The sequence below is a fragment of the Neophocaena asiaeorientalis genome, unplaced genomic scaffold (assembly GCF_003031525.2).
Source record: "Neophocaena asiaeorientalis asiaeorientalis breed wild unplaced genomic scaffold, Neophocaena_asiaeorientalis_V1.1 scaffold303, whole genome shotgun sequence".
In the NCBI taxonomy this organism is placed as follows: domain Eukaryota; kingdom Metazoa; phylum Chordata; class Mammalia; order Artiodactyla; family Phocoenidae; genus Neophocaena; species Neophocaena asiaeorientalis.
Window position 1 is genome coordinate 2,221,697 of NW_020174420.1, and position 13,983 is coordinate 2,235,679.

General features: G+C 48.4%; 1 protein-coding gene across 7 annotated transcripts in view; it reads left to right on the forward strand.

Annotated features, from left to right (window-relative positions):
- Window positions 1-13,983, forward strand: part of TGFA (transforming growth factor alpha) — a 130,704-nt gene that overhangs the window by 78,562 nt on the left and 38,159 nt on the right. For 5 of the 7 annotated variants that reach the window (XR_003004701.1, XR_003004700.1, XM_024756391.1 and 2 more), the window contains one exon: window positions 6,510-6,630. Coding sequence is in view for 5 of the 7 variants with exons in the window: in XM_024756391.1 (XP_024612159.1) it covers window positions 6,510-6,630 (121 nt within the window). In the remaining 2 variants the exon portion in view is untranslated. The remainder of the gene's footprint in view (window positions 1-6,509; window positions 6,631-13,983) is intronic. The other 2 variants (XM_024756392.1, XM_024756389.1) reach the window with 1 other exon arrangement.

Sequence of the window (13,983 nt, forward strand, 5' to 3'; positions counted from 1 at the left end):
AATTACAGGGCTACTTATTTTTCTCTCATCACTTAACTAAAACAAATGACCGCTCCCTCTTAAATGATGGTACTGTGGGGCTTCCCTGGTGGCGCAGTGGTTGAGAGTCCGCCTGCCAATGCAGGGGACACAGGTTCATGCCCCGGTCCAGGAAGATCCCACATGCCGCGGAGCGGCTGGGCCCGTGAGCCATGGCCGCTGAGCCTGCACGTCCGGAGCCTGTGCTCCACAATGGGAGAGGCCACAAGAGTGAGAGGCCCGTGTACTGAAAAAAAAATAATAATAATAAATGATGGTACTGTGAAGCCAAACTGCTTTCAAATTGCTTTATATCTATTATTTTTAAAGTATCCACTGTCCTTAGTTTTAATAGTGAATGAGTTGAGTGATTATATTTATGTCATACCACTGCCACACACATCCCAAATACAGCAAAATCGAATTCCCCTTGATTGGCCAGTAGGCCTTAAGAATAACATGTGTTTTCCTACTTCTGTGAATGTAGCTGGGCTTACTCTTCTGTACTCTGCTGACTTCCACTGCTTGAGTGAAATTGCCCCCTCATTCATCTGCCTCCTCACACAGCCTCAGGAAATGCCCTTATTAATTGTCTTCCTCTGTGGGATGTTCCTCTCTGTGGTAAAGGTCAGCAGTGTTGCCGTGCTTGATACTGGCAATGCTCTTCCTCCTTGGGATCATTTATAAAACTTCTAATAGTTCTTTTTCTCACTCCCCCAATGCTCAGGGAGACCAGGGTCCCTGCCTACCAGTCTCTGTCTGGAGAGGTGACTGTGCTCTGTACCATCCATTTCTCTAAGCCCTGGCTTAGCACTTCCGCCACCCAGGTGTGAAGCGTCTGTACTAGCCTTTCCTTCACACGCTGGCTGATTTTGCAGGTTCATGCATTGCCTCATGTAAGCCTAGAATTCCATCCCTGTAAACTGGGCCCACTGACAGCCTAAAACGAGCCTTCTCCATCCCAGAACTGAGCCTAGACGACTTTGTGACTCTAGCCTGGCCCTGGGAGCATCAGCGTGTGGGTCTCAGATGCACTCAGGTCCATATGCTCCCCTAGCTTCACCGGGGCTGCTGACCAGTTCCCATCTTCGTTAAATTCATCTACTGCCTTTTCTCTTAGACATTCCAGAAGCATTAGTTGGCTTTCCCACTATAGCATCTGAAAAGAAAATACTTCATCCCAGGTCAAAAACCTGGCTGAAAGTTCCTACTAAAAAGCCAGGTGTCACTCTTAAATTGTCAGAAAGTTAGCGATGATATTTGAGGAAGTAATGAAACGGCTATAAATGATGTAAGCTTTGCAACAGGCAAATGTGTTCGCAACTTCTAACACCTGGAGAAGAGAGTGAGGTATCCGCTCCCAGCGACCAGCCCAGCAGAAAGTCCAATTAGGGCAGCTTTTAAAGGGGGTGATCACCTCAGCGGTGTGGGCGCTGCTCCCAGGGGAGCAGGGCTGTCAGAAGGCGCTGTCCAGATGGCTGCCTCCCAGCCCTTCTGAACTGGAGAGACCCCTGCTGTGAATCGAATTTGTGGCTTCCGTGCCCCTCAATTGCTATTCCAGACCCTCTTCCTGTGAGTGGGGTGGGGGCTACAGGCCCTGTGAGTGGGTCTGTGGTCTCTGGGCAAAGCTTTCACAGCTTCTCAGGAGAACAGTGGTGTCTGCGAGACATGCATTTGGTTAACAAGCCGGAGAGGCCTCTCATAAATTTCAGAGCAACAGGAACTGAGCGGCTTTGAAACTCCCGCTGCAGATGGGCTTGGTATGTCTGTTCCTCAAACCAGAGCATTTGATTTTACAGTCAGCCTGCGTGCTAATCAGACCTGGTGCCTGGAGGAGAGGAGGGCAGGGTCCCGAGCCCAGGGGAAGGGGCAGCCCTATCCTCCCTTGCCTGGACTTCCACCCTGCCCCCCCTTGGAGTTTCCCTGTTGGCCTTTACTACCTTCCTTTTCTAAATGAGGTGGGTTTTTTTTCCATTTTAAGTGTCTAGACCTCTCCTTCCTTCACTTTGATATTTCCTTGAGTTTTCAGAAAGAAGAGAAAGAAAAATTAGAAGGGGAAGAAAGTAGAGGAGGGTAAAGGAAGAATAGGGAGAGGGAGAGGAGGAGGAAAGGAGAGAGACAGAGACAGGCTTCGAGACTCATTCTCTGGGAAAATGCTGGAAGTTGGGGCATTTCCTTATAAAGCTCATTGTTATTTAAGTTACTAGCAAATCCTCCACTTGTTATGACCGCCTGCCCTGCCTGGATGTAAGGCCAGCACCTGGCACGTAACCCACACTCAGAAAGTGGTGACTGTCTTCTCCCCTCCCAGCCTCCCCCAGAGTCCGTCTCCTCCAGAGCACCCCTGAAGCTTCTGGGAACATCAGTAGGACCGGTCTTGTCTGTGTGAGCTCAGCGTGTTGGGGTTTTCATTGATGATTCTAGTGGTGTCTGAGGCAAACACCTTTAAAAGCCCTAAGACAGGAATTCCCTGATGGCGCAGTGGTTGAGAGTCCGCCTGCCGATGCAGGGGACACGGGTTCGTGCCCCGGTCCGGGAAGATCCCACATGCCACGGAGCGGCTGGGCCCGTGAGCCATGGCCGCTGAGCCTGCGCGTCCGGAGCCTGTGCTCCGCAATGGGAGAGGCCACAGCAGTGAGAGGCCCGCATACCGCAAAAAAAAATTTTAAAAAAACAGCCCTAAAACAAGAGCAGTTCCTCCCCTTGACCTGTCACACTCTGTGCAGGGCTTTTAGCACCTCAGCCCATGAGGCTTGCCCAGCACCTCCAGGCACAGGAGCCTACACCTCCCGCTGAGGTTGCAGCAAGCGCAGAGGGCCAGGATGTGGCCCACCTGCGGACTGTATTTGGTTCCCTCCTCCCGTCCACTTCCCCAGTGCAAACCACATCCCCCCAGAGCAAACAGAACCCGCCCTCACTATACACGATGAACCGCGCTCGGGGTTACGGATCACGATGGCTCCCAATGCAGTCTTGAACTAAATGCTCACTTTTAAGATGTTTGGGATTATATTAGGAGGACAAGCTTGTGTAACGGAATAGAAACAGGAAGTTTACATGAGTGCGTGCGTGCGTGCAGGCACACAGGCAGCGTGTGGTTACATAGTTCTCCCTAAGTGGTGGATTGAAGGTGGGTTTTATTCCCTAAGATGTTTTTTTATTCTACACTGGCATTTACAAAAGGTGTCCACAGTGATGTATCACTTTTGTAATCAGGAAAAAGGTGTTTTTTAGTAATCATGATCATTGACTAGCATCAAGCTCCCTTGGTCCCCTCAGCACCTGGGCTTGAGTAGGTACGGTGGGACTGTGGAGGAGTGGGACCCCAAGCTCTAAGCATCAGACTCCCCTCCTTACCCTGGTCTCTGACTGCAGGGAGCAAATCCAGTAGGCATTGGCTGCCATCACTGTGACCAGGGCAGGGAGTTTCCTCATTGCCTGGGCTCTTCGGCTCTTAGTGAGCTGTTGAACGACAGACGGTTTACATTGGCAGATGCCTCTCTGTTGTCTTCATGGAGGATGTCGTCCGCCATGACACGTGAAGTCCCTTTCAAAAGCAGCTGCAGAAGAGAAGTTGCTCTCTGACCTTAGACTTGGGCAAAGCTGAGTCTGTCCTGCAAATGCAAAATAGGTGCATTTCTACTTAATGGACTGTGAACACCCTTGCTTAGGTGGCTAGGGGACAAGGAGCTTCAGCACATGCGCGTGACTGTCTGACGTGTGTCTTCATATGTAACCTGATACCTGAGCTCTTTGCTCTTTTCAACCCCTGCCCTTATATTCCTTTGCTCTGCTCTGTCCTTCACTCCCCTTCTCTGGCCCTTTCTCTCCATCTCTGTCTCTCCCTCCTTCCCTCTTTCCCTTCCTGTCTGTGTGTCTCCTCCTCTGCCTCCTCCCCCCACCCAATTCTTCCTCCGTCCCTCCCTCTCTGTGTTTCTCTCTCTCTCTCTCACACACACACACACACACCACACACACACACGTCTTTCCCATTTGCGTCTCCTTTTTATTATTTATTTATTCTCCTTTTATTTATTTTTATAAAGCCTCCTCATTTATGAGATGAGGCCAAATAGCCATAAATACAGGTTAAACGAGATCGTGGCATTGAGTCTACCCCTCCCCTGTCAGCTCTGGAGAGTAGGGTTCCCAAAGACAGATCCTGAGTTTTCCTTTTAATGTATTTCTATTGACCTGACACTTGACCACAGAGAACCTCAGCAGATTCCAGGCTTTAGTATCACACAGGAGTTTGAAGAGCTGGAAGATGATCAGTTCCAACAAGGATCCCTTTCAGGATCCCTGTCATTTTACTTCTCTGAGAGGCCTTTTTGTCTCTATCCTTTGTTTCCTCTGATACAAGCCTGTCTCTCAAACATTAGTGCACATCAGAATCACCTGTAGGGCAAATGGTACTGTATATCAATTCTACCTCAGTAAACCCAACTTCTAAAAAAACCACCTGGAGAGTTTGTCACACGGATTACTGGGCCCCACCCCAAGGACTCTAATTCCATAGTGTGGGGTGGGGTCCATGAACTTGGCCTTCTGATAGGTTCTCAGGGGTGTGAAGCTGCTGGTCCATAGCCCACATTTTAAGAAGCCCGGCTCTAAGCCCTGACAAGGGACTCCCACTAGCCCCTTGGAGGTGGTTGTCTAAATGGCCTTTTGTAGAGCTTATCAAAAGCCTTTTTTAATGTCTGAATCAAATTAGATCCACTAATCTCCAGCCACTTCATCTCTCCATATTTGCCCCTTGACGAGTTTAGCCAGCACAGAGACACCAGTTATGTGAACTACAGCAGACCCTTCCAGCTTCAACTTACCATCCCAGTGTCTGCTGTCAGCAAGTGGCCAAGTCACGCATCGGCCACCTGGGCCTGGGACTCACAGGTAGCAGTTATCAGCCAAGGCAGTCGGAACCCATGTCCTAGAGGCCCCTGCTGGACAGGGATGTGCTACAGTCAAGAGCAGGGCCGGCCAACAGCCCTGCATCGCCATCTGCACCTGGCTCTGGGCTTCCCAGCTTGTCCTCACATGTGAAAGTCACTATCTTAGTAGCTGAAGGGCCCACCTTGACTTCTAGTTATGCTGCACTGAACTTGTGGAGGGAGGGGGAGATTATATACTAGAGTGGTCTTGTCACGTGTGGGGACTCGTTAGCATAGTGGGATTGTCAGTGATGATAACAGAAGAGCTAACAGCTGAGCGATACGTACCAGATGATTTGCTGAGCACAGTACTTAACCCGCTTGGCCTCGCTCAGCCTCAGAGCCACGTTGAGGCAGTGGACTCCCCATCTCACAGGGGCGGAAGCTCAGCACCGCATCCAGGAGGCAGAGGCACGACCCAGACCCGTGTCTCTCTGCCTCCTAAGCCCACGCTCATAACCTCTGAGTGCCCTCTCGCCTTCTGCATCGCGGACTCTGCTATATTTTTAGCCTCTGCTTTTTCCACTGGAATTACAAGGTTTTCAAAATTATGATTCTTCTGGAAGCAATAGAGAGACAGCAACATAAGTTTACTATTTCGTGGTGGTCAAAAATCCCACAATATGAAATTGGGGCTTAATTCACTCAAAGAGCAAGAACTCCAAGCACATATTTTTTTCCCCCAAAAATACTTGAGAAAGGCCCACTCCTCAAATGCCCAAAACACAAAATATAAGAGGGCCCCCTGAAAGATGCAACAGAAACATCTATCATGCCATCTTGAAATCGCTGTCTACTATGTCTCAAGTGTTATTTGGACAAAACAAGGCTATTGGAGTCTAATAAAATAGATCCAAAGTGATACCCTTTGGGCTGGCCATTAGGTCATGTGTGGTTCCTTACCGTGCTTCCAGCTGGCCTGAGAGGTTTGGTGATGCCCCAAACCCTTGAGAGTTACAGGTGCCAGGGCTCCGAGTGGACCCAACTCTGCTGCCTCTCCCTCCGCATCAAGGCTTTCCCAGTACTGCCTGTGCCGCTCCTGGGTAGACTTCTATGCATTAAGTCATCTTCATGGCGTGATCACGCCTATTCCTACCACCCCAGAGAGGCCCTACCACCATGTTCATGTAAATCCTTCTCAATTTAATGGCTTTAGAGTACTCTTTTGTGCCTTTCTTCGGTTTCCTACCTTTAAAACAGATTTTTATGAAGGCTGTCTTTTAAAAAGTCATCACTGTCACCTTGCAAAAGTAAAATTAGGTCATTCTTGGGGAATAGGCTTTAAAAGTAAAATTGCTCTGGTGTCTCTGAATTACACTGAGTCTTTTGGAAAGATTGTTTTGTTTTCTACAAAGTTAAGTAAATGAGTAAAGCCCCACTGGAAGGCTCACAATGCAGGCATCTCTGGTCCTGTGCTGGCTGTTAGAAAGTTAGAGCTGAAGAGGAGGTACTGGTAGAGACCAGAAACCCCAGCCATCCAGGCTCCCTCTCCGGTGGGGTGGACCCGTGGGATGTCTTGATATGCCTTGGATCTGAGCCGAATGTCTTTTCTCTCCCCAGCAGACCCACCCGTGGCCGCAGCTGTGGTGTCCCATTTTAATGACTGCCCTGCTTCCCACAGTCAGTTCTGCTTCCATGGAACCTGCAGGTTTTTGGTGCAGGAGGACAAGCCAGCATGTGTGTAAGTGTCCCCTGGGGTTCTGGGGCTGCAGACGTGCCAGCAACTCATTAAAAGAGCACTTCCGGGCTTCCCTGGTGGCGCAGTGGTTGAGAGTCCGCCTGCCGATGCAGGGGACATGGGTTCGTGCCCCAGTCCGGGAGGATCCCACATGCCGCAGAGCGGCTGGGCCCATAAGCCATGGCCGCTGGGCCTGCGCGTCCGGAGCCTGTGTTCCGCAAGGGGAGAGGCCACGACAGTGAGACCCTCCAGAAGCCATGCCAGAGGCCCCTGAGAGCCTTGGAGCCGACATGTTAGAGAATCAGAACAGCGGGCTAAGGGACACCTGCTTCAAACCCAGTTGGTTAACAATCCAGGTTCCAGAGCCCTGGCCCAGAGCCACTGAGGCAGAACTCCTAGAGTTTAGAGCCTGGGGATCTGCATTTTTAACAAGCACCTCAGGTGACTCCTGGGTTCAACAAAGTCTGAAAATTCCTGGATTCACGTTTTTTTTCTTTTTTTTTTTAATTGCAGTATAGCTGATTTACAATGTTGTGCCAGTTTCAGGTGTACAGCAAAGCGATTCAGTTATTCCTATATATTTTTTTATATGAAGACTATATTCTTTTTCAGATTCTTTTCCATTATAGGTTATTACCAGATAGTGAATATAGTTCCCTGTGCTCTACAGTAGGACCTTGTTGTTTATTTTTTATATGGTAGTGCATATCTGTTAATCCCAAACTCCTAATTTTGGTTCAAGTTTAATTCACTACTTAGAATTTCTGGAGGGCAAGGCACTTGTTTGGATCCCTTTGAATAGCTGGAGTCTCTTAAGACGAGGTCTCCGCCCTCATCCAGCTAATAAAATAAGCCAGAAGTGCACACAGAGGGTTGGTGTACATGAGTGGTAACAGAACAAAGCAACTTGGAAATAAAGATGCAGGCCAGGGCGTGGCATTTGCCACCGCAGGCTGAGCATGAGCCCCCGGGGGCTGCTTCTGAAAACATAGCTGAGCCCCACCCCAATCCCCTGAATCAGAATCTCCAGGAATGGGACCCAGGAGTCACATTAGTTAGGAGCCACCAGTGATTGCCACGGTCAGCCCGACTGGGCAAGAAAGGCCCATAAGGAAAGCTTCCCGGAGCAGGTGTCGGGATTTGGCTGGTGTGGAGAGCAGAGAGGTTGCTCCAGGCCTGGAGTGTTGGGCGACCTGCCGTTACAGTCAGTGAGGCCACAGTAGGGAGGAGACAAGATTGGAGATGAATTGGAAGCCAGAGCCTGTTGGAAGTGAGCCTTTATTCTCTAGGCAGTGGGAGCCGTGCCACTCATGGCAAGGGGTGTTTTAGGGAAGTAAATCTGTGCGTGGTGGAGTACTGTTAGGTGGCCCTATAGTCAGCCTTGGCACTGTTGACTTTTGGGGCTGGGTAACCCCTTGCTGTGAGAGCTCACCTGTGCTCTGGAGGGTGTTAGCAACCCTGGCCTCTACCCACTAGGTTCCAGGAGCACCACCTCCCCACAACAGTCGTGACAATCAAAAATGTCTCCAGACATTGCCAAATGTCCCCCAGGATGGGGGTGGTGGGGTTGGGGGCAGAGGAAGAATTGCCCTCCACCCCCATTAAGAACCACCCATGTCTATGAAGTTGCCATTTTTATAGGTCAAAAACGGTTAAAATCAGCAATTTCATATGATCCAAACTAATAATACCAGTAAATAATACTAAATGTTAATAAAAGCCAGCATTTATTGGGCTTTGCTTCATTCCAGGCATCGTTCTAAGCATGATCCATGTGTTAATTCATGTAATCCTCAGAACGATCCCGTGAGGTGGGCACAGAGAAGCTGTGCCCAGATCACGTAGCAGAGCTCACATTCAGACCCAGCCCGTCTGGCTCCTAAAACTGCATTCTTAACCATGATGCTTAAGGGTATCGGATGAGTAGCCCAGGAGAGACTGGGGACCGGGAAAGCCTGCCACAATAAGTGGTGGTGAGTAGGGCTTTCCTCTTCCTGAGGTGCAGCAGTGTGAGCCTGGGCAGGCCCCTCGGGGTGCCTCTGAAGCCTGGAGAGGCACGCTGGCCACCTTCCTCCTGGGAGGCCTGGGTGAGGCCCCCAGGCCACGTCTGCAGCGCCAAGAGCCCTCCCCACCCCTAAATACAAAGCAGATGATGACAATAGTCGTCGTCATTCATGATGATGATTCTTATTAAAATACACATAGGAGCCTCTGGGAGGCTGATGGGATTATTTTTGATCGTAGCCTGGTCATTATGGAAAAACACTGGCCCTGAAGGAAGGGTGGCCTCTTGGCCTAGATCTCAGGAAGCCTACCAGTGCAGCAGGCGGAAGGCCCTCTCCCCTCCAGCGGTGCCGGGTGCCGGGACCTCAGGCTGCCCCGGGCTGTGCGATGGGAGAGAGAGGGGGGGAGTTCTGATCAAAAGTGTGTCAGAAGTTCAGTTTTTCCACCAGATCAGGGACTGTTGTAAACTCTGAGAGCTGGCAGCCTTGAGCCTGGGTCAGCGGGTAACCTTACCTGTGGCCGAGCCCCCTTCGGCTGGCGAAAGCCTTCTGAGAGCAGGGAGTGGTGGCTCCCTTGTTCTGTTCAGTCCAGATCCCAAGCCCCGCTCGTGGCTTGGGGAGATCACCGTCCATCACACTTACACACCGTTACGTGCTGGTGGTCAGGAAGACCGGCTGTCTCTCTCCCCACTCACCCTATAACTATTACTGTTAATAATAGTAGTAAGCTCTCTGTAAAAGCTGTAACTGTGTGCCGGGCCGGCTCTCAGCACTCCACATACAGTGACTCATGGAGTCCTCCCATTCTCCCAGCTTCCCTCTCAAGTAGAGATTCTTGCCCTTATTGTATGAATGAGAAAACTGAGGCTCAGAGAAGTTAGGCGACTTGCCCGGAGCCCCAGAGCCCATAAATGGTGGAGCCGGGGTTCGGTCCCATCAATTCCAACCCCGAAACCCATGTTCTCAGCTGTTGCCCCTGAGGGCACTCTGTCTCAGCCTCACAGAGTTCCCCTCAAATAGCTCTTATTTCCAGGAAAGGTGATGGCACCTGCAAGTAAACCTTCCTCCAGAGGAAGGTCAGGGTCATTCCTACACTCGTTACCCTCAGCACAGACTCTCAATGAATCCTTCCTGTGGGCCGAGGGCAGGGTCTACAGAATCAGCGGAGACCCTGCTGCAGTGTGGGAAAGCTGACCGTCTGCTGGGAGGCGTGGCCACATGAACCTTTACCGCCTCTTTACCTCAGTTTCCCCACTGGATCTTGGCGGCCCAGGGGTGGTATTCAGCCCACAGACGTGTTTCATACTGCGGTAGATGAGTCTGCCTTGTTCTTTGGTGGTTGTAATTAGCTGTCCACATTTTGGAAGTCAGGTTTTACATCTCCAGGCAGACGCCCAGCTTCTCTGGAACACAGCCTGCCCGCCGCCCCCCCAGTTCCCCAGTTTCCACCTCTTCCTGCTGGTCCCCAACACTGAAGCCAAAGTCGGTCCCCAGTCATTCCTGTTGCCCGCTCTGTTCCACTCACGCCAGCCTGCTTTGCTCACTTCTGCCGCCACATGAGCTTGTAAGCTCAGTGAGGGCAGGACCACACCTTATACCTTTTTGTATTTACAGTACGTAGAAGAATGTTCTAATTCATTAATTCCCACCAGACCAAAAACTGTGAGTCCACGCAGAGAAAGCAAAACCTGCTGTCCCCGCTCTTAGAACTACCCCAGCTTTAGGGAGCTGACACACTCATCCTTGTCAATAAAACTGACATACCTTGACGTTAAGGCCGTGTCAGTCATGGCCTTACAGGAAGACCCACAGGGACCCAAGACTATAGTCCGGTAAGAGGGAGCTCTTTCTAAAATACTGTCATTCTTAAGCTTTGTTTTCCATAAGAACAATAGTCCTTAGGTTTCCAGAGAACTAAAATGACATCTCACACTAAAATATGAGATAAGGAAAAAAAGTTACAGCAAATAACTAGTCAGAAATCACCAAAGGTAGTGAACATTATCCTGAAACATTTATGCTTCAGATGAACCCTAGATTGTATCTTTGGTCTCCCTTTAAAAAATCCCTTCTGGGAGCCAACCACTTCAGAAAACAAATAGGGAAAGAATTTCCAAAGGTAGTAAGTAAAACCATAGAAATGCAAGGTTAGGACTCAAACACCGTTTTTTTCCCTGAGGCAGATTCTGCAAACCGTTGGTCTGCTGCCTGCAGAAACCTTCAAACAAAGGAAAACAGTTGAAGGAAGCCACCCGGGTGACAGGTTTTCAGGGTCCCAGTGTTGGCAGCCAGTGACAACTCATCGAAGTGTCTCACCTATCCAAAAACTGCCCCTCGGTGACTGAACTCCCTGACTTTCCCACAGCAAAGTGTGAAAGCACATTGCTGTCAGCCAAGGAAAACATTCCACCTGGCTCTGGCCACAGTACATTCCAGTGGGATCTGAACAGAGTCAAACACCCAGAGAGGGGTGACCGCCTTCAGTGTGCAAGCAGACTGCCTGTGTGACCAAGAACACGCCTCCCGAGACATCAGGATTGGGAGTGGTTTTCTTGTTGGTGTGTGAGCCACTTTATGTAGATCTACTGTCATCTCAATAACCAGCAGGTGGTGGGGTGTAGGGCTAAGACGTTAAGACATCACCCACCCACAGGGCTGGAGAAAGTGCACGCCCTCTCTCTACCCCCAGCGGAAGCAGGTACTGAGGGTCACACACCAGGCAGGATAACGCAGCAGTTAAAGGCATGGATTTGGACATCAGACAGATCTGAGTGACTTAGCACCGTTAAGCCTCAGTTTCTTTGTGTATAAAACGGAGAGATTAGTACTTCTCAGGATTGTAATGAGGACCCAGTGACCATAATGCATGCAGAGCTTTTGCTGTCCAAGACAGGAGCCACTAGCCATGTGTGGCTATTTAATTTATTTAATTGATTAAAATTTAGTTTTTCACAGAAGTAGAGCCACGGATGTAGGAAACAAATTTATGGTTACCAGGGGATACGGGGGAGAGGGATAAATTGGTAGATTGGGATTGACGTATATGCAGTACTCGATATGTAAAATAGATAACTAATAAGAACCTGTTGTATAGCACAGGGAGCTCTACTCAATAGTCTGTAATGGCCTATATGGGAGAAGAATCTGAAAAAAGAGTGGATATATGTATATGTATAACTGATTCACTTTGCTGTACACCTGAAACTAACACATCATTGTAAATCAACTCTACTCCAATAAAATTTTTTTTCAGTCTCACTAGCCACATTTCAAGTACTCAGTACCTCTAGGCAGCTAGTGGCTACTGTATTAGCACACATACAGACACTATTTCCATCATCGCAGAAAGTTCTTCTTAAATTTATTTTTTTATTGAAGTATAGTTGGTTTACAGTGTTGTGTTAATTTCTGCTGTACAGCAAGGTGACTCAGTTATACATACGTATGCATTCTTTGTTTATTGTTGTTTATTCTATATGTGATAGTTTGCATCTACTAACCCCAAACTCCCAATCCGTCTGTCCCCCACTCCCCCTCCCCCTTGGCAATAGACAAGTCTGTTCTCTATGTCTGTGAGTCTGTTTCTGTTTCATAGATAGGTTCCTTCGTGCCATATTTTAGATTCCACATATAAGTGATATCATATGATATCACCTTTTCTTTCTAACTTCACTTGGTGTGATAATCTCTAGCTGCATCCATGTTGCTGCAAATGGCTTCTTTTGTTCTTTTTTATGGCTGAGTAGTATCCCATTGTATATACGTACCACATCTTTATCCATTCATCTGTCGAATCATCACGGAAAGTTCTATTAGCACACGAGAGACTATTGAAGCCCAGTTCCTAGCAGAGCATAAGAACAGCACGATCACCATTGTGAACAGCACGTTGTTACCATCACCACAGCTGAAGGATCCAAGTCCTGCTGAAGAAGCAGCGAAAGTTGGGTAGACCATGGAACTGTACAATGAGGAAGCCCCTACTCCCTCCAGCCCACTCCTCCCGAGCGCCCCAAGCAGAGAGGTTCTAGGACTTGGTAAATCCAGTTCTTGAAGCCAAAAATGGGTAAACCCAGTACAGGTGTCCTGCGAGTCATGTCCCCACTCCCACCCCAGCCCTATGGATTTTCTCCATGTTAAAGGCAAGTTGGTATAAACGTTTTTCTAAAACCATGGTCCCTGGCCCTTGGTCACCTTGGTTCTTGGCCCCCATATTAAAAACTTTATCTCGGAGCCTGTGCCAAAAGGCGTGGCTACAAATCAGAGCACTAGCCTCCTGCCAGAGAGTACACCATTGTTTATGAAGACAGTGTCTCTCAAGAGCCTTGAAAATGCTCCCATTCTTTTATTTACATTTTTGGCACTTGTACAGCCCTTCCTTTGTGTCAGGTACTTCACAAGATGTTAACTCATTTAATGCTCATAACTCTATGAGGTAAGTTTTATTACTATCATGTTTTAAGGACGCAGAATGAGTGCCACAGAGAGGTTGAGTAACTGGCTCAAGATCACACAGGCATTACGCGGGGAATGAGATTCAAACGAATGACACTTTGGCTCCAAAGTCTGTACCGTGTTGTGCCCACTTGCGGGACCCTGTCCTGAGGAAGTAATCTCAAATGCAAAGAAAATGTGTACACAAAGATAATCCCCTGGCATTGTTTATGATATCAAAATTGGATACAGCCTAAATGGTAAGGGTTCAGTGAAGCAAATCGTGTATAAATTACTTTACAACCATTTTAAACAACTTCTGCAGTTTCCTAATGACTTAGTAAAATGGTGAAGAGATGTTAAATGAGAAATTGATGCAAAATCGTACTTTTAAAAAATCTTAACTATGTTAAAAACTACATAGAAGTAGTCCAGAAGAACCCCTTGTCAATCAGACTGCCATTTAAGGTGGTAGGGTGTACAACAATGGGACTTTTCTTTTCTTTGTCTTTCTGTTCTATTATATTGGGATGTATGTCCTTTCCAATTTGCTTAGAAACATTCTTTCTCTAATTGGAGAACATTTTCCTTAAGGGAAAAAAAAACACTAATAAGAGCACAGCTCTACATGCATTATCCTATTTCTTTAAAATTTTAAAAGGCACTGTGAACCAGGTACAAAAGGGACTTAGGGGAAACACTGAGCAACTGGACAGGACTAGAAGGTCTGAAAACCCTCAGCAGAGGAGAAAGAAAGGCATATCATTGATCATTTAATTCTTGTTAAAATGAGGAGGCCTAAGCCACAAAGTTTGCTTCTAAGAAAAGCACCAAAGCAACCTCCAAACTGAATCAGTAACAAAAATGAGAAGGTCTCAGGGACTCGCCTGGCTGGAGCCCATTGCCTTTCATCTTCAGC